This window comes from Pteropus vampyrus, unplaced genomic scaffold, assembly GCF_000151845.1.
Source record: "Pteropus vampyrus isolate Shadow unplaced genomic scaffold, Pvam_2.0 Scaffold164, whole genome shotgun sequence".
NCBI lineage: Eukaryota > Metazoa > Chordata > Mammalia > Chiroptera > Pteropodidae > Pteropus > Pteropus vampyrus.
In genome coordinates, this window is record NW_011888945.1 from 1,832,303 (window position 1) to 1,851,516 (window position 19,214).

Here is a 19,214-nt window from a genome sequence, read left to right on the forward strand (position 1 = left end):
TCCAACATGGTAAGATTTAAAAGTGTTTTTTGTTACGTGAGATTTAGAAAAGTGTTTTTATTATATCTAACTGCAGAACATTTAGATTGGGGAAAATCACTGGATATTTTTTCTAAATTTAGTATGTAAATTTTTTTTAAATACGCTCCTTAAAGTTATATGTTTTAAAAATTATTTTGCATGTCACTTCTAGATTCCATTATCTATAATTGCCAATATAATAAAAACCGAGGGAACCCAGAAGTCCACAGTGATCTACTCAAAAGATTTGGTATTGCCAGAAGTGTTCAGATTTCTAACACTTTAAATTTGAGTGGAATAGAAATGATTCGGTCAGGACTTAACGGGAGGAAATGGCATAGCGACTGTCTTTGGAAGACAGGCTATAGGTTAGCTTCAGGGCTTAGCAAACTCCTTTGAGACAGCACATATATGCATTTTTTCCTCTAAAAAGAATCCATATCTTTCATCAGGTTCTTTAGGCAGTATGTGACCCAAAATTTTGATATAGGCTTCTGAAGAAAGAGGGTAAACAACCCCACTTTTTGTTCTAACATAGAAAATTGAAATGGGATCCCTCCGCTTTTTTTGTTTTTCCTTTTTAAAATGAAAACAAGGTCATAATATCATTGGGGAAAACATGTTTTTCTCTTTCTTATTTGTAGTTGACAGTTAAAGCCTTACACGTTCGTCCAGAGTCTGGCCGGTCACCACAGGAGTGCTGCCTGAGAGTGTCACTAATGCCACTTCGCCTCAATATTGACCAGGTTCGTACTGCAAACATAATTGACGGGATTATGATGAAATATATATCCCAGAATGGGAAATCTGATTCAGTTGAATTGTATGTTGTTTATTATTAAACTTTTATGAAAATTGAATAATTAAAGCAAGTCTTCTGCTGGTGAAGAACAGGGCAAATTCATTAGGCATTTGGAGTCTGAACTATCGGTGAGTAAAAGTTCTTAGATTATTTTCTCTAGTCTCTTACTCATTGTCTATGCGACATAGCATGTGAACCTGCTTCTCATTCTCTCTTATTCTTGTGTACATACTCCTAATGCAGATGTGCAGGTGTTTTCAGAGAGTATTAAAAGAATCTCTCAAATATATGATTCAAGGATATAAAGGATTGTGTCTCAGCACCTGGAAGAGAATTTCTTCTGCCCTGGGTAAAATGACAAATTTGTAAATTGGCACCTAAACAGGTCACAAACAACAGAGATTTATGGAAAGACATAAAGAAACGCACTTTCTCACATTCTGACAAGCATCCAATCAAATTATTCTGGATTTTGCTTTGCAGAGAGATGTTTAAAACGTAATTGGTCCCTCTTCTCCAAACTGGATTCATGGCATATGGAAATACGATGGTCCATAGGGGTGCAGTGTGGGGCGAGGGGCATAGGCCTGGGGTCAGACCTGGGTTAAGTCCCAGTTCTCTCTGCTAGTAGTGTGGCTTTGGCTGTTACTTAACTTCTCCGAGCCTCAGTTTCTTCATTGATAAAAGGAAGAAATAGTAATACATGTAGCATCATTTTTTAAGTAAGAAGGATTAAATAAGACTAGTGTATGTAAAATGTTTAGTTTGGTGTGTGACACACAACAATCAAAACTGTTAAAACTGAAGCATGTATCACCTGAAGAAAACATGATGTTTTAAAAAACTGCTTTTGAAATAAAACTCTCCTTTTATACCTTATATTGGTGTGCATTCTGGTTTGGAAGCAGGATATGTGTGAGTTGTTATTTGTTCACTTTAAAATTGACTGAATAATGTCGACTCAATGAAGACTCATTTAAATAAGTAACATACTTCAGAAATAAGCTTAAATAATATTGTAAAAAAAAAATCTCAGAGAAAATATATAGTGAAGCACAGAAGTTTAGCAAAACTTTAATATTTGTAGCTTCTGAGCTGGATCAGACTTACCAATGAGTACTTTAGATTTATGCTTTCTCATTATGAGAATATCTTTTGATACCCATATTTTAATTTATCCATACATTGGCCTAGTAGGAATATGATGAAGGATTTATGGGGAATTTGATCTGTGGAAATCACATGAGAGCAAGAATTTGAGCAAGATCCATCTTTATAATACAGTTTTACCAGATTTAGCAAGTCCAATTTTCTTTAATAGACTTTTTCTTTAATATTGAGCTTAATTTCTTCTTTAGAACTATAAAAAATTATGATTTTAAAAGGGAAACCATTAATCTTAGAGAAAACAGTCAGGGAAATAAATATTATGACTAAGCTGAGGAGGAATGGGAAATAATTCCCCAAGATGAGAAAACTAGGAGAACAAAGCCAGGCTACAAATGTGTAAGCCTTAGCGAAATCTATCACCGTATGAGAAATCCTTTTCGGTTTGCATTTTCTAAGGTTCACACGCTGTATTTCGAGATAGCAAATAGGAAACCAAATGTTTGAGTTCTTCATTCTTTTGTAAAAATAATCAGTTGACGACTGATAATGCTTTGAGTAGTATTTTTCTTACCAAGTATATCTCTGCCTTTATTTCTCTTCACTGGGTCATAGACAGTGAATACGAAAGCCACACTTTGTTTTCTCATGTTTTTAACCCTTTGCTCATTTAGAGAAAAGGTGCAGCTCGCCGCCAGTATTAATTTAACATTATGCGTGTAATTACTATGTTTTCTAGGATTTGACGTTTTCAGTGATTGACAGTTATTATATTTTATAAACGAAAATACCACGACTAAAAACAAAATGCTGTAAATAGAATGATGTCATTTTTTCCCCAAAGACTATCGGTATACTAGAGCTATGTGAAAATAATAATAGCAAGATATTTTGTGGCAGACTTTGGGGGTAATGTTAGGACTGTAACCCACAAATTATCTCGAGGTAAAGGCTGCAGCCACCAGTGTCACCAGCAAGTATTCTCGGGGCAAACGGGAAATGAGTTAAAAAGCTGCGTTGCTGTTGAAGTTCAGTGCAGTTGCCTGCAAGGTTCAGTGTGCCTGCAGGGTAGGCAGGACACTAGGCAGATGGAATGGTTTCCATCTAGGGGCTGGGCGTAAATAGGTGGCGAAGGTCATGAACTAGGCAGTTTGAGACAGAAGCACGAATGGGCCAGATCTCCTGACTGCCCCAGCCTAGTTTAGTGTCGTACTGCCTGGAAATCTGTGCAGGGAAGATGCATTGATTCCAAATCATTTGCTGAGTGCCAGCCTCGTCCCGGGTTCTGTACTAGGATGCCGGGGATGCAAAGATGAAGAAACATTTCATCCTCAAGGGTCTCTGTGCAGTGGGGAGACCAGCATCGAACATGACTTAACACCTGTGGTGTGTCCAAGTGATAAAGTTAGGCGTAGGATGATCTGCCCACGCCAGAAGAGGGCTCCTAAGCCAGGCTGGGAGTTGGGAAGATTGAGCAGTGATCAGGAAAGGCTTTCTGGAGGAGGCGACACTTGAGCAGGCCTTACGGAATGTGGTGGAGTTAGCTACGTTCAGAGTTTTGTAAAGATGTTTAGGGCCTAACTCAGATTGTGAGATGAGATGTAAGGACATTCAGATAAGAGAAGTCCATGCTCAGCTGAGGCTGGAAATGAGGACCGTGTGGCAGGACCACTTTGCACTCCGTGGGCTTTCAGCATCACTGCTTAATTGCCTGTGTAGGGCACCAGAAGTCCTTCTTTTTAACACTTTAAGTCATATTGCACTGTTAATATCCTCTGTCATAAGACCTTAAAGCTAGAAATAACTGTTTGATGGTCATAGTTGAGTATACATAATAACAAATTTTTTAAAGTGTAAAAAAGTTGTTCATATTGAGGTATAAATTACATATAATAAAATGTACAGATTTTAGGTGTACAGTTTGAGCTTGACCAGTACATATACTAATTGAAATATATAGAACATTTTCTGTACCCACAAAGTCCCCTACAATGTAGTCAGTCTCCACTGCCCAAAGCAGTCACTGATGTCATTTCCACCACCAGAGATTGACTTTTCGCATTCCACGACTTCACATAAGTGGAATTGTATCTGGCTTCCTGTCCTCAACATCGTGTCTGTGAGATTCACCTGTGTTGAGGCACGTATCAGCAGTCTGATTTCATTGTATGGATATACCACAATTTATCCATTTACTCATTTATTTACATTTAGATTTTCTTCTTGGCTCTTATGACTAAAGCTGTTATAAAATTTGTGTACAAGTCTTTTTAAGGACATACGTTTTCATTTTTCTTGGGTATTATAAACAGAATTTCTGGGCCATAAGGTAGATGTGTGTTTAACTGTCATAAGAAGTGCCAGACGGTTTCCATGGTGGTTGTACCATTGTATATTCCTACCAGTGACCTGTGAGTGTTGCTGTGGTCTTTTTCATTTGAGCTGTTTTACTTAGTGATCATTGAGGTCTTAATTTGGATTTCCCGATGACTAGTGATCCTGAGCTTCTTTTCATGTGCTTATTCACCATTTGTATATTTTCTTTTGTGAACTGTCACTGTGTTGCTGGTTTTAAAACAGTTTAGCATAAATACCAAAATAAAAAATTCTGAGAACATTTTGAAAAGCTGATAATTAGTATTCTTTTGTTGTTTTGTGCATTTGTAGAAAATGGATTAAAAACCACTGTCTCTTTAGTCTTTCGTTTTTTAAGAATACATTTATACCTGGAATTTTCTATAATTTTTTTTTTAATGCAGTCATGGTGTCAAAACATTTATAGCATTAAAATATCACCATCTAGTGGCCAAAGAATAACATTTTATATACTATTAACTTTAACATTTTATTAACATGTACTATTTGGTATGTATATGTAGTAATATGTAATAAATGTGTATGTTGTAAATAATTTATAAAATATACATATATGTGTAAAGCATAATGATATAACAAACAATTCATGAACCCACTATCCTTCTGCAAGAACCAGAATATTTTTAATCCTGTTGAAACTTCCTGCTGGTTCTTCAGTTCCATTCCTCAGTCTCCCATATGTCCTGTTACCTAGAAAAATACCTTTCTGATTTCCATCACTTACACTTCTGATAAATGTGGTCAGTAGTTCATCAGATCTTTGGACTTGCCAGGCAAACTTTTGGTGTGTTACCAAATAGTAGACTTTATATTGGACCTTCCCGTTGCATTTTGGTTCAGTATTTAGAATTTTTTTAAATGGAAGGGAAGGGTAAGAAAGAACAGGCTCAAGAATTTAATTTTCTTATTCTTTCCAAAATGGATTTATCAGTTTGAGTGAGGTAGGAAAAATGAAGTTGCTTATAACAGGAAAATGTGGTTTGTATATATAACATCGAGACAGATTCGTACATTTTTGTTTGTAATTATATTTTAGGAGAGGCCACATTGAGTGGATGATTTTATTTAATTTTTATTTTGAATATCGTGTTCAATGAAGAAAATGTATTAAGGCGATATTACATAGTGTTAAAAGTAGAAATAAGACATTAAGAACTTTTAAGGCACACGTAAGTATGCAGGGCGTGCTAGCTGCTGTTAGAATATTACTGCTACGAATGCAGAATAAGAACTTGTGTCAAATGAGAATGCTGTATTGCTCAGAAAACAAAAGTGTCCTTTGATTTAGAAATAGCTATGTAAATTTTTAACTTCTCCGTGTCTTCATTTTCGCATCTATAAATTAGTTTTCTCATAGACTTGTGAGACTTACCAAGAGGGGGTGTGTGTGAGAGAGAGAGGGAAAGAGAAAGAACAGGAGCAATGCCTGACAGAGGACTCAATGAGTTATAGCCATATATGAATAATGAGTAAAATTTGAGACTTTAACATACTTTAGAAATAGATATAGACTTTAGACTTTTAACATAGTTTTAGAAATAGATATACTCCCCCCCATATTACTTATAATTACATCTCTTAATTTTAGGATGCCTTGTTTTTCCTGAAGGATTTCTTCACAAGTCTTTCTACTGAAGTAGAGCTTCTAATGACTCCAGATCCAGAAGGTACTAAATATGTGTAGTTCAAAAAGTCTGTAACAAGTACTTGGATTGATTTTGATGGTTATGAAGCCTTTTTGAGAATGCACTTATACAGTCTTTATTCTTATTTATATAAATATGTTCTGTGTTTATTTTTGTTAAATTATGCAAATGTAATTTATGTAAAACTAGTAATTTAAAAGGTGGAAGTCAGTTTTCTCTGTAGTATTAATTGTGTTTATTAAATGAAATGTAGCAAAACAAGGTAAATCTAGATTGATTTAAATGGTTGCTGTAAGGAAGCCTACCTAATTTTTCAAACGTACACATTACATTTTCAGTTAAAAAGTCTCCTGGAGCTGATGTCACCTGCAGTTTGCCAAGGCATTTAAGTACCTCAAAGGAGCCAAATCTAGTTCTTTCTTTCCCTGGGCCAAAGCAACCTTCTCAAAATGATAGTGCCAATTCAGCGGAAGTGGTTAACGGGGAGGAGCAGAAGGAGTTCTCAGCTGAAGAAGAGTCATTTAGTGATCAGCCTGTGTTTTTTAGGTAAATCATTTAATTTTGGTAACAAATGAAGTTAATTTAGAGTTTTGAAGATTGTCATTTGACGCGTTTGTGTACAGATATTCATGAGGTTCCATCGGCTTTTCTTTGTACTGCCGTGTAATCATCTGGTGTATTTATTCATATGTGGTCCCTCCCCACTTGCACCTCTCATGTACACACAGTAAGCCCTGGTTGAGGAGTCATCTCTCGATTCTGTGGTAGGAGTTTCCTTTTTCTCTTAGCTTCTTTTTCCCTCTGCGCCTCTCTTCCTGGTGCCTCTGCAAACACCAGGCGGTCCTTTTCCTCTTTCCTTTACCCACCTCAGCTGCAGCATTTCTCTCTTTTTCATGATGGGAATTTTTCCATCTAGTTTTCTTTGTCCTCCTCCATCACTGCTGTGTCTTTCCTGACCCTTCCCTCCTTGGCTACGTCGGCACTATCAGGAAACCCAGGTCCCCTGTGTCACTGCACTGCGACTCCTGCCCAGCCGCTTTGGCTAGCTGCTTACACATTGGGGTTTATCCCTTGTTTCAAACCCATTCATTCATGCCATTTTCTTTCTATCCCAACCCTTGGTGGTAGGCATGGAGCCTTGGCTCTGTTGGAAGGAGAGAAGATGAAGGTCAGTGCCACCTGTGTTATGAGTGACAGTTAGCTACCTTTCTTGGTTTTCTGTGCTCCTCTTCCATACACATCAATGGTCTCAAATTCTATCTTTCCCTCTAAGTTCCGAGGTTAGACTTTGGCCCATAGTAGGCAATATAACTATTTTAAAGTGTTTTTCATGTTTTAAATCTCTGTATGTTGATGAAAGATAGAAAAAAATAACAGAATTGGAAAGATCTTGGGACAGTAGGTATCTGGTGGTTCTGAACCTTTCCATCACAAAAGAAGAACCTCTTTTATTATTTTCCCACATTGATATTTTTATTAAATTTTTTTTTCTACCACAAAAATTGTGTATCCTAAGTAATAATTTGAATTTTCATTTTATATTAATCACATATAAATTACCAATTTGGTTTTTATAAGCACTGGATAACCAGTATATAAAAACTTGAATTGTTAAAAGTCTGACCTGAAAACAGAAATTTTCAGCTTGTGTAACCTTATTTACTTACCTAGGTAAGCGTTTATTTTTTTCATTAGACTATTTGAAATAGTTTACAGATTTCTGTTTCCACTCTCAAAAGCTCCTGGGGTGGTAATCAGTGATGTTGTCCAAATTACTCACGTCACAGGTGAGGAAGTTCATTCCAGAGGCGAGGTGACTTGCTTAGGATCACACAATTAGTTAATGGCCGAGCCAGTGCATTTTCCGAGTGATGGCCTAGTAGTCACCCCTCCAACGTTTATTCAACATTTATTTATTCAACAAATAGTTGTTGAACACTTACCATATATACGCCACATTTTAAGCACAGTGAGCAGAATAGAGAAAAATTCCTATTTAACTGAGCTTACAGATAATTAAAATATATGATTTGTTCTGTTATGTGCCATGGAGAAAAAAAAGAGTGAGAAAGGAAGCGGCAGGTGTCGAGGGCTGTCGCCCAGAAAACCAAACAGAGATGAGTGTGTGGAAGATGAGGAAGGGCCTAGGACCCCAGGCTGCTGTGTGATGGATGTGAACACAGCATGTCCACTTTGGTGTAGGTTAGGTGGTCTTTGTGGGATGGCTTAGGATAAAATCACTAACATTAATTCTGTAGAAAAAATGCGTTACAATCTAGCTTTTGGAAGCCAGCTCCTTTTGTTTGATGTATACCATCACCGTATCATTATAATTTCATTCTCACAGAATTCCCAATATTTGTGTGTCGATATCCTGTTTACAAACATTAATTTCAAGAATGCTCACCAAAATTCACCAGTGTAAATGGCATGGAAAATTTATGGATGAAGACATTTAGGCTCAGAGAGTTTAAGTAACTGGCCCATGATTGCATCTCACATAACTCGTAAAACTGGGATGCATGTTCATTTTTTCAGGCTGTTTCAGCTTCATGATGGAACTAAAAAATACCTCATTTCATTTTTTTTTTTTACTTCTCAGTAATGGTTATGTTATTTGGTTTGCTTGATCTTGAAGGTTGAAGGTTGCTTTTATTAATTTGTTCTCTGTATGGATTGAGAATATTTGCTAGAATAAATTTTTCTACGGTAAACATTATTTAGTAAACCAAGAAAAAGTTTTTGTGAGAAAATTTAAGTATAGTAAAATAAATACAATCGTAAGACAACATCAGTTTAGTTATATTAAGTTTAGAAAAGGTAGAGCTAAAAGACAATCTGTTTTATTTAGACCTTAAGATATTCACATTATTATTTTTTTTGGTTTTATTTTCATTCTCCAGTTGAATAAATTAGTTTATATGTAACTTTATTAGTAATTTTAAATATAAATAATTGCCTTCTTTCTTTTTCTTCAGAGAATTTAGATTCACCTCAGAAGTTCCTATTCGACTTGATTATCATGGCAAACATGTCTCAATGGACCAGGTTTGGAAACTTTGTACAAATATATTCTACAAAATATTCTCAATTTGTTTTCCTGATGAACTCAATTAAAAAAAAAAACCTTTTTCTGTTATAGTTTTATGTAGATGTTTGAAATGAAGTACAAGATATTAAAATTTAATTCTATTTTTAAAGTAAATTAAATATTATTTGCTTAAGAACCCATGAGTGAAATTTGATATAAATTGGGTCATACGTATTAATAAGTATGTATTTTTTTTTTTTTGCTGCAAATATTTTTAAGTGTTTCAGCTTCATTAGTGAATATCGCTTTGACTTTCTCAAATAAAACTATTTTAAACATTGAGCCTCTCAGTTTACATCTAATCTGGCCTTTTTCAATTTTAAAGGGTACATTAGCTGGGATTTTGATTGGTCTGGCCCAGTTAAACTGCTCTGAACTAAAGTTGAAGAGGCTTTTCTATCGCCACGGGTAAGTTGATTTATTATATGAGGCTTTAAGGTGTAGTAACTAAAATTTGTTTACAACAAATTAAAAATTGAATTTCCTTAGAAAGCATACATAATTTAATTCTTTTACAGTATTGTCTACCGAGAGCTCATTTTTAGAGGATCCTTACTGATTAGGGGCTAGTTTTTATTCTGAGAGAGTAGAAGTAGCTTGACAAGTAGTATTTTTCAAAAACAGCTATAATTATGATATTTTTTATAATTTCCTAAAGTTGTAAATCAGTTTAGTGAAAAGACTGGAAGTTCAGAAGGTAATAGTTTTTAGTAGCTAAGAACCATATCGCAATCGATGTTGAATTTATCCTATGCCAGAGCTTTAGATGTTTAAGAAATAAGAAGAGTGGAAAACCACAGTTATACATATTACCTAAGCCATTATACATATTACCAAAACCACAGTTATACATATTACCTAAGCCATTATTAACATTACAATTGGATTACATATATATGTGTATACATTTGTATACATTTACAATTACATATACAATTATATATATACATATACATATACAATTACATATATATGTGTATACATTTGTATGTGTGTATATATTCAGATTGAACATCTATAATATTTTGTTTGTAAATTGTAAATTTTCTTTTGTCTCAACTAAGAAAATCCCTCAAACTTATCTAAAGCTGTAAAATTATTTTTCCTATATACTAATAGTCATTTGCTCTAGTTTGCTAGGTGTTGACAAATTATTCTCATATGCAATCACCGAATGGCTCACTGACATAAAGAAGAACCAGCTGCCAGGGATCCTGGGAGGCGTTGGGCCTATGCACTCACTAGTACAATTAGGTGAGTTTTTTTTTTTTTTTTTTAAATCAAAACATATTTAAGTTGCCCGATTAGTGATGTTGAACCCTTTTGGGGTATGGATGCCTTTGAGTCTAAGTGAGGACCATCTTTCTAGAAAACCTACGTCTGTAGTCATACACACAGAACTTTACCTCCCATTTCTGCGGTTGAATGCTAGCAAAGATCAGAGCTCCAGCCCTCCTGTTGACTACTGTGTGTTGACTATTGTTCTAGTGCAAGGCCTGAGGGACTTGGTCTGGTTACCAATAGAGCAGTACCGGAAGGATGGTCGCATCGTCAGGGGATTTCAGAGAGGCGCTGCCTCCTTCGGCACCTCAACAGCCATGGCTGCTCTGGAACTCACCAACAGGATGGTCCAGACTATACAGGTATCTTTCCACGGACTACCTGAATCTGCATAAGGAGGATGAGCTGTTGTCAAACAGTTGGGTTATTTTGTTTTTAAAATGATACTGTGAGAATATACAAAATGTTGAGAATAGATATTTTATTCGTAATGATTTAATATCATGCTTTTTTAATTGCTTAGCTATCCAGTGTTAAATAATTAGTAGAATGAAGCAGTGGAATACAGTGTCAAATTCATTTGCCTGTTTCAGGTCCATTATAGCCATTAAGGTAGCCAAGGATTGATTTCACCACATTTATGTGAAAAGGTCATAGGTAAATGTAAAGAAAGCATTACAGACAAATAGGAGTTGTGTTAAGGTTTGCTATATTAAGATCCAGTCAACCTTATCCAGACTGTGCGTTCTTGACTAACTTGGTAAGTTGGAGGATGTTCTGAGAGGACAGAGAAGAGACAGAAAAAATAAGGTCAATCCAGATAGTAAGTTTTTAATGTACACTTTAATGTTCTTATTATAAACATAATAAATCCCGTAGAGAACTCAAACCCTGCGGAAGAGCCTTGTGAGGTGCGGGAGACCCTTTGCTCTTCCTCAGTCCCTGTGGGAGGCGCCCTACTGGAGCCTGAGACTCCAGACTGCCTTCTGACTCATTTCTGTTTTCTGGTAAAATGACCCAGGCGGCGGCAGAGACTGCTTATGACATGGTGTCTCCAGGGACCCTTTCTATCGAACCTAAGAGGATCAGAAGGTTCCCTCATCACCGGTTAGCCCACCAGCCGGTGGACCTGCGGGAAGGCGTGGCCAAGGCCTACAGTGTCGTGAAGGAGGTAGGTGTACTTGGGCGGATAAGCCAGTGTCAGCCCCTAGCTTTCCTGGCTTTCACCCGAAGAGCCCTCTGTGGGTGGCATTTGTTCCCAAAAACCCCTGGGCGTGGCTGGGAACTGCCACCAACAGCAGGTGCGGTGTCTGCGTAAGGTAAGAGCAGAGGCCGCGGTGTGGCCAGTGGGCTCCCAGGAGGGCAGGGACCCAGTGGGAAGGGCGGGTCACTGTCCCTGCAGAGCAAGCAGGGATATGAGACCAGACACCAGTGCGCCCTGGCTGGACCCAACACATGTTTATGCTTCGATGTATTTACCCCAGATTTGTTTAAATAACAACTTTTTAGGTAAATTACTCACCATGATCTCATGGCCCTGCCTCTACTGTACTGAAAGTGGCACGAGTTTTTCTGTACACGTTTTTATACTTTTATTATACGAGTACACATTCATAAGCAAAACATACTCTGTGTTTTAAAAGTTATGTAAACGGCATCATATTATGTGTCATTTTGTAACTTATGTCTTTCAAGAAATATCCATGTCAATTCAAGAAATACCCATGTCAATGTATGTAGATTTAATTTAAACTCTTTTCTAGTATTTCATTGTGTGAATATAGCTTAATTTATTTATTTTCTTGTTGGTGGACAGTTAGTTTCCATTTTTTTCTCTAAAACACTGCCATAGGAATGTCTCTTTGTTCATATGTGCAAGAAGGTGTTAAGAGTGGACGTGGTGATGTGTAAGTACTTGAATCTTGACGTTTATTAAACATCGCCACATTGCACCAGTGAACCCTGGTTCTTTAAGGCCATTGTCAGGGTCATCCCCTGTGTTAATCTTTTTTGACATTCTTTTTGATATGGCACAATGTTGGAGGTCATTTTACTTAGGATTGATTTGTGTGTTAGGATTTCATTAACGATCTTTTCCCCAGGATGTCTTGATGGGCGGAAGTGCCTGGGTCAGTCTTGTGCCTGACAGAAGTGGCCTCGGTGGTAGGAAGACCACTGAGGGGGCCCCCAGAAATGTATTAGTGGATAAATGAAGGCAAGACCACTGGTCACCTTTCTCAAAACGAGATTTAATCAGGAGAGTAAAGAAAGATGATTACCAGTCAGACCTCTTCCTACAGATGCCAGGACTGGGCCAGTTATCAGTAGACATGTGAGAAGTCAGGTTTGTGAAAACGGTCCCGGGGTTCGAGACGTAGCAGGGCCGGTTGACAGCAGGGTATAATAGCTCTTGGATATACAGCACTGTGCGGTTTGCATAACGCTTGCCTACTTTTACCTGTATTCATTTTAAAATAAGTGTCTGTGTGCTTATTTTGTGCTGTGTGTACAGTAACCCTTAAAGATAGGTGGCATTCCTCACTCAGAGGAGGAGACAGGCCCAGCAAGAAGAGTAGTGGAGCCAGGACTGGAACCCGGGTATCGGGTCTCATATTTAGTTCTCTTTCTGTGAAATTGCTCCTGTGCAGAATGAAGGGAGGGGAGAACAGGAAGCATGGATCGAGATGGTAGGGTGTGCCTGATTAGACTGAATCGGAATTCGTATCAGAAGCTTTTAAAATAGAGGTTCCTAAATGGTGATAAATACTTCTTCTTTTTCATAACTCAAAGATCAAGAGAAAACATCCCATGTGTTTCATAGATAGGCTCATCCTTTAGGTCAGAGGTCAGCAAACTATAGCTTGCAGGCCAGGTCTGGCCCATGATTGCTTTTGTATGGACCTGTAATGAGTTTTACAGTTTCAGAGGATTGTGAAAAAAAAAAGAACAAACAACAAAGACCATCTAGCCCTTTATAGAGAAAGTTTGCTCACCCCTGCTGTTTGTAATTCTGTTCTGTGGTAGTCGGGAGGTTGTAAGGTGGTGACTTGGGAATTATTTAATGAACACTTAGTACCTGCTAAGCTGTACCAAGCCCTTTGGATGTGTTAATTTGTTTTAATTCAAACACCACCACAGTATTTTAATTCTCCCATTTAAAGGACTTGTCTGAGGTCACACAGCTAAGCGATGAAGCTGAGATTTGTATTTACTTCTGTCGTCTCCAGAGTAGGTGGTGGTGATCATTATATTATAACAGACTAATACCCTCTTATTGTTTGCGGGTTAGGGAGCGGCACTGGGAGAGGGGGGAGGAGGAGGATATGGCAAATGTATAAATTGTATGCATTTTCTTCACTGTATTCACGGTTTCACTTATTGGCTCTTATAGGCAGTTTTAAAAATAGCACTTACATTTTTTTAGTTCTTCTGTACTGTATTCCCTCGATGGTACTACATGTTTTTGCCTGCCGTGTTGGGTAGAGATGGCACTCTGGTTAGCTTGTCAGAATGATGGCTAGATTCTGGGTTAGGACAGGGTTCCTTGATTTCCCCAGAGAGCCCAAAGCTCCGTGCGCTGTGCCTTCACTGAGATGGTCACAGTGACACAGTGCCTCTTGTCCCGTGAGACACTTCAGAGTTAGATGGTAGAGATTCGAAAGTCATGTGTGAAGTTTGACCACTTTGGCTTGACCTACACGTTTATATATTCAGCCTTAAAGCTTTGCAGTCATGATTATTTTAACGGTAGGCAGTTTTAAGGAAGAGGAAAAATGCTACAGAAGCTTTGTTTCTAATTATTAAAAATGTTCCTGCTTTATGTTCTCAGAATTTTCTCTACTTAATCCAGTAAAATGTTCTGTTTAGCCCTTTATCTTAATTGAATGTTCCACAGTTATCTTTTCTCGTACGTAGCCAGTAACTTAAAACTAATTAAATAATATTCTAGAGCTTAATAGAATTAGGTTTTCTTGTTACAGTTGAATCAGAGGAACTGTCACCATATGCCTTTAGTGATTATATTTACTCCAGAAGCTTTGTTTGCTAAGTTTGATTTAACTAGAATGGTAAATAGTGCCAGCAAAGCTACTCTTCGATCATTAAATCCTTCTGTAAGCTTTTCCTTGTGAAATCGTGGTTTAGCCACATTTTCTGCATGTGTGACAACAAAATACGAAATCATAATAATCGCCTCTCGTCCTTGTAATTAGAATTTTTTCAGAAAAACGATTTTCCTGGGCTATCTCCAAAGCAGTTTCTTTTTGGTCTAGTCACAAACATAATGTTAAGTCCACCGACGTGCGCGTTACAGAATCACTTAGGGGTTTTCTGACCAGGAATTCACTCCCTGTCTCCCGTCCCCGCTTCCAGGGCATCACAGACACGGCTCACACCCTCTACGAGACCGCAGCTCGAGAGCACGAGAGCAGAGGGGTCACCGGCGCTGTGGGTGAAGTCTTGCGCCAGATCCCCCCGGCGGTGGTGAAACCTCTGATCGTCGCCACCGAAGCGACTGCAAACGTTTTAGGTGGCATGAGAAACCAGATTAGACCAGATGTTCGGCAAGACGAGTCCCAGAAATGGCGCCGTGGGGAAGACTGACTGATACTCGAGACACGACTCTTCCGAAGCTAGTGAGGCTGGGACTGAGCAGTGGAGTGTCCCGTGGGCAGCGTTAGGGGGAACTCATTTAATCCTGTTGTGCTCATCTCAGGAACAAAAGCATTTCTTAGTTAAATAATTTAATATCACAACAATGTGCAACCAAACTTCTAATGTTTCAGGGCTAGTTTGGCACTTGCCTGTAGAAAGGTTTAGTGGCTGGTGTCAGAAATCCTTATAGCATTTGCTGCCACATTAGCGGAAGTCTTGCTTTTATTGAAATGACTATAGTTCTTCCTGTTACAGATGAGATATCGTTGGAAACCTTTTACAGTACGGCGTGCTCAGAATCATCCGAGCACTTCGAAAGCATCATTTATGTTGCTCCGAGGAGTCACTTTTTCGCAAGGGTCAAAAAGAATCACAGCTTCGAAACTTTCATGGAAAATGAGAGATAGAAGCCACAGGGGAAGCAAAGCAAATAAGATTTTCAAAATAAATATCAGTGACGAATAAGTCACCCAGTCTGTTGGATTGAGTGTCACGCACCTGGGAACAGCATTATTTCCGGTTACCCGGAAAATCCTCCTGGGGGAGTTGGAGGACGTGAGCGTTGTAGACATGTTCTGCTGTTGTGTTGCACTTTATTGTGTGTGTGTGTGTGTGTGTGTGTGTGTGTGTGTGTGTTTAGATTAATACATGTCATGTGCTGTCTTTATGTGATTTACAAAGTTACACAAAATAGAGTAAGTCTGAAAGTTTTTGACGAAGGTAACTCCCACGTAGTAACTTCCATTTATTTTAATTGTAAATGAAAATGTGCATTCTATAATGAACTGGGGCCCATATAATTGTTTATATGTTCGATTTTAAGCAGGTGTAGTGCAAGCTTGTGAGGAATGTGTGGAAAGGGAGATTGGAAGTGGTTTTTACTCTTTTAAAATTAACCAAAAATCCTCCAAACATGCCCTAGTCAGTTATTTTGAAGTACCGTTTTTACTTGGTTAACAATGTACATTTTGATAACCTGTCAGGAATGATGAATAAAGTATTTTTATTTAAAGGTAAAATTGTTTTATGCTTCCATGAATATTTTGCTTTTCTTAGAGCATATTCATAGATGCAGTACTATGATTTTTTCCGAGATACTTGGGAATACCATCTCAGAGTGGACTCTGGTTAATACCAAGTAAGCCATTCCCTAGGAGTCGGAGGGAAGTTGTTCGCAGGACCTCAGCCTCTGCCTTTAGATTGATCTGGCAGAAAGGAGATGAGGACTTGGCATCCGCTGTTGAAAGTTGCCTGGTGAGAGTTGTCACATTTGGAAGTGGGGGAATATCGAGGCGAATTTGGTATTTCAGAACCACATTTCAGTTTGGGGTTCAATTTCATTCTCTAAATTCTCTAACAAAGTAATGTAAACCAAAATCTGAACATTTAGAGTTTATAAAAATTATACTGAATGACATTGATTTTGTTGAAACGCTTTAAAGGGCCCTGCTCAGAGTGACCACCCATTGCTCAGAGGAGCTGTTGGCTGCGCTGTCCTAACTCAGCGGAGCCCATGTGGAATGTGGGCTCGAGGGACTCGCTGGCCGTCACGAGGGTGCAGCCTGCTGCTGGTGCGTTCCCACCGCCGCTCTGTCCCTGGTGCTCCGTTTTCCCTTACGACGGGACACGCTGCGTATTTATCTGTGATGGTTAATCTGGAAGACACTCGGTCATGCTTAAAAATATGAAATCTCTGACTTTTAAATGTATTTCTCATAGTTACACTAATTTAAGTTCAAATAGACATCGTATAGGGGCAAATGGTCACCCTCTGCACCGTGAGCCTCAAAGAATCTGTCTTTTGACAAATGAGCTTTATAAATCCCATTTAAACATATCTTTATACCGCAGTCTCCGTGGATCTTTCCCTGTTCTGCCCTCATTCACCTGCCGTTGAGAGACTGTGTGTGGGAACGGAAACCTTATGTCTTAGAAAGATTCAGCGTAAAGGGTCTATTCATTGTCAGTTTAACCAAGATGCTCTTAAGATATTTATGTATCTGTATATGAACACTTCTGCATTATTAAGTATCCTTTAGTTTTTCTTTTTTTAAAAGTGTCTCTTCAAACTTTTATGTTATGATGGCACAGTAAAAAAGATGTTGGGGAGGATCCTTGGGTTGTCAGATCTGTGACTTACCAAGTAGATGACCTTAATTTCTCTAAGCCTCTGTGTCCCTCTCTGAACAAAGGAGTTTCTTATGACAAAGCCCAACAGATTTTCAGATGATTAGGGCCCACGTGTGTATGCGTGTGCGGGCATGTGCATGCGTGCCTGGTGTGAGTGGAGGGACGGGATGTAATGCCAGTAGAGTGCCCCAGACCTGTGACACCTCACCCTGGAGCCATTGTCAAGTGAGAGGACTAGGTCACATCACAGAGGAGCGATGGGCTCCTTTAGATCTTGGATCTCTGAGTTTTACACTTCTGAATGGCCGCAGTGCCTTCACAGCTGCCTTTCGATGTGATCTTTCCGAATGGAGTAGCCTGCGTGTGCCCACTTGTCGCTCCAAGTCCCTGTAGGTGTCCAGGTGAGCAAGTCTGCGCCACAGCCGTTAGCGGGTTTCCAGTAGAATGTCCACTCAACATTTGCCCTATAGGGTAGAGATGATACAGTGTTTCAACTAGACATTGTAGCATTGAACTTTCATTTTAATAAAGTTTGGGTCCAATTTGGAGTCCCACTTAAGACATATATTTAACGTCAATAGTTTTATAGTGCAAAATTCACTTTAAGGAAAAAACTTCCCAAGTAGCAGTGTGCCTAAAATGGCAACAATACTAAAAACCAGTGTGTCTTCCCTCCTGCTATGTGTCACTTATAAATACTATTAAAATATTTCCAGCTTTTAAGGGAATTATTTCTTTAAGCATCTCCTTTAAAAACTGGGTTCTGCAGGTTTGGTGCCTTTGTTCAGTTTCAGAACAGTCCAGACGAGTCTGTCACTCTGGCAGGGGACTGCTGGGCCACGGGGGTGCCCGCCTCGTCTCGCGGCGTGTGACTTAGCTTCTCGGCACTGCGTGTGCTCACCAGTCTAGGGACGGTGGGCAGGGCCGAGCTTACGCTATTTGGATCCAGACTCACACCAGGTAGCTTCAGGATTAGCAGTTGTCAGCATTAACCTAAATTTTGTGTACGTAAAAAGCTGAGGATTTAAGTGAAATTTAACTTCATGTCCGTCTTACACTTGCGGTGGGTACCGTTCCTCAGAATTGTTGCGGGGGGCGGTGGGGGAGTTGGCAGGACTGGCGTCCCGTGCCGAGCAGTCTTACTCCGTTTTCCCTCACGCTCTCTTACCTACTTAAGACAGAGAATGTGTAGAGTTCTTGAAACTTCTTGGACCTAAGGGACTGTGCAAGCACAGAGTGGCATTCTTGTATCGCAAGAACACCAACTGGACGTACCAAGTGGTATCGTAGAGAAGAAACCAAATATACATTCGTGAGTCTTAGGTTAAAAAGGAAGGATATTTTATAGTGTGTAGATAACGAAGGGCAAAAACATTTTTCCATTACCAAAAAATCTTATTTCTGTTTCCTGGAAGATATTAGTCAGTTATTTCATATAAGAATAATGGAGTGCTTTAATGCCAGTTTATCTTTATCTCAACCGTTTTAATCAGCAGTATTTTCCTTTTACTGTAGTGTCTGCGAATTGGAGGTAGAAAAGGCATTCTTAACACACCACCCTGACAGGCTTCTTTTGGGATGAGAAATTTAAGAGCATTTCGACAATTCACATTTTGAAATGTCAGCATTTTTTAAAACCATAGGTGTTAGATATTTTCGCCTCCTTAACAACCCCTTGGTTCCAAGCAAGCTGCTTCAGAGGAAGCCCCAGAGATTCAAGAGGCTGTGAATGTGCCGTTGGCGACACAGTGACGCCTCCGATCCCCAGTGTGGTTGAAATGGCAGCCCCGCCTTTAAATAGTGTGTTTACTTTGCTGTTTCAGTGGGTCTCGTGTACATGAAATGGCAGCTTCCGGTTTCTCGTTGGATTGGTCTCACATTGTTTATATAGCGAGCCGGTCACACAGGACTTTTCATTGAGAAATAGGGTAGGGTGCCATGTCCCAAGCACAGTCACGCTGTCCCGACTGTCTTTGATGTCGACTTGATCTCGCCACAAGTGAAAGAACCTACGTTGTCTATGTCGATTGACGATGGATCATTACTGTTTCTTAATTTTCCTAATGTAATTATGGATGTGAATACTTTAAGAATACTGATGTTATAC

General features: G+C 38.8%; 1 protein-coding gene across 1 annotated transcript in view; it reads left to right on the top strand.

Annotated features, from left to right (window-relative positions):
- The window catches only part of ATG2B (autophagy related 2B), a 58,502-nt gene extending 42,506 nt beyond the window's left edge, over window positions 1-15,996 (top strand). Inside the window, exons 32-41 of the mRNA XM_023536625.1 lie at window positions 522-528; window positions 666-767; window positions 5,895-5,973; window positions 6,291-6,498; window positions 8,931-9,000; window positions 9,369-9,451; window positions 10,176-10,297; window positions 10,532-10,686; window positions 11,346-11,495; window positions 14,696-15,996. Of these exons, the coding sequence (XP_023392393.1) occupies window positions 522-528; window positions 666-767; window positions 5,895-5,973; window positions 6,291-6,498; window positions 8,931-9,000; window positions 9,369-9,451; window positions 10,176-10,297; window positions 10,532-10,686; window positions 11,346-11,495; window positions 14,696-14,926 (1,207 nt within the window). The 3' untranslated portion in view covers window positions 14,927-15,996. The remainder of the gene's footprint in view (window positions 1-521; window positions 529-665; window positions 768-5,894; window positions 5,974-6,290; window positions 6,499-8,930; window positions 9,001-9,368; window positions 9,452-10,175; window positions 10,298-10,531; window positions 10,687-11,345; window positions 11,496-14,695) is intronic.
- Window positions 15,997-19,214: the final 3,218 nt, after the last annotated feature.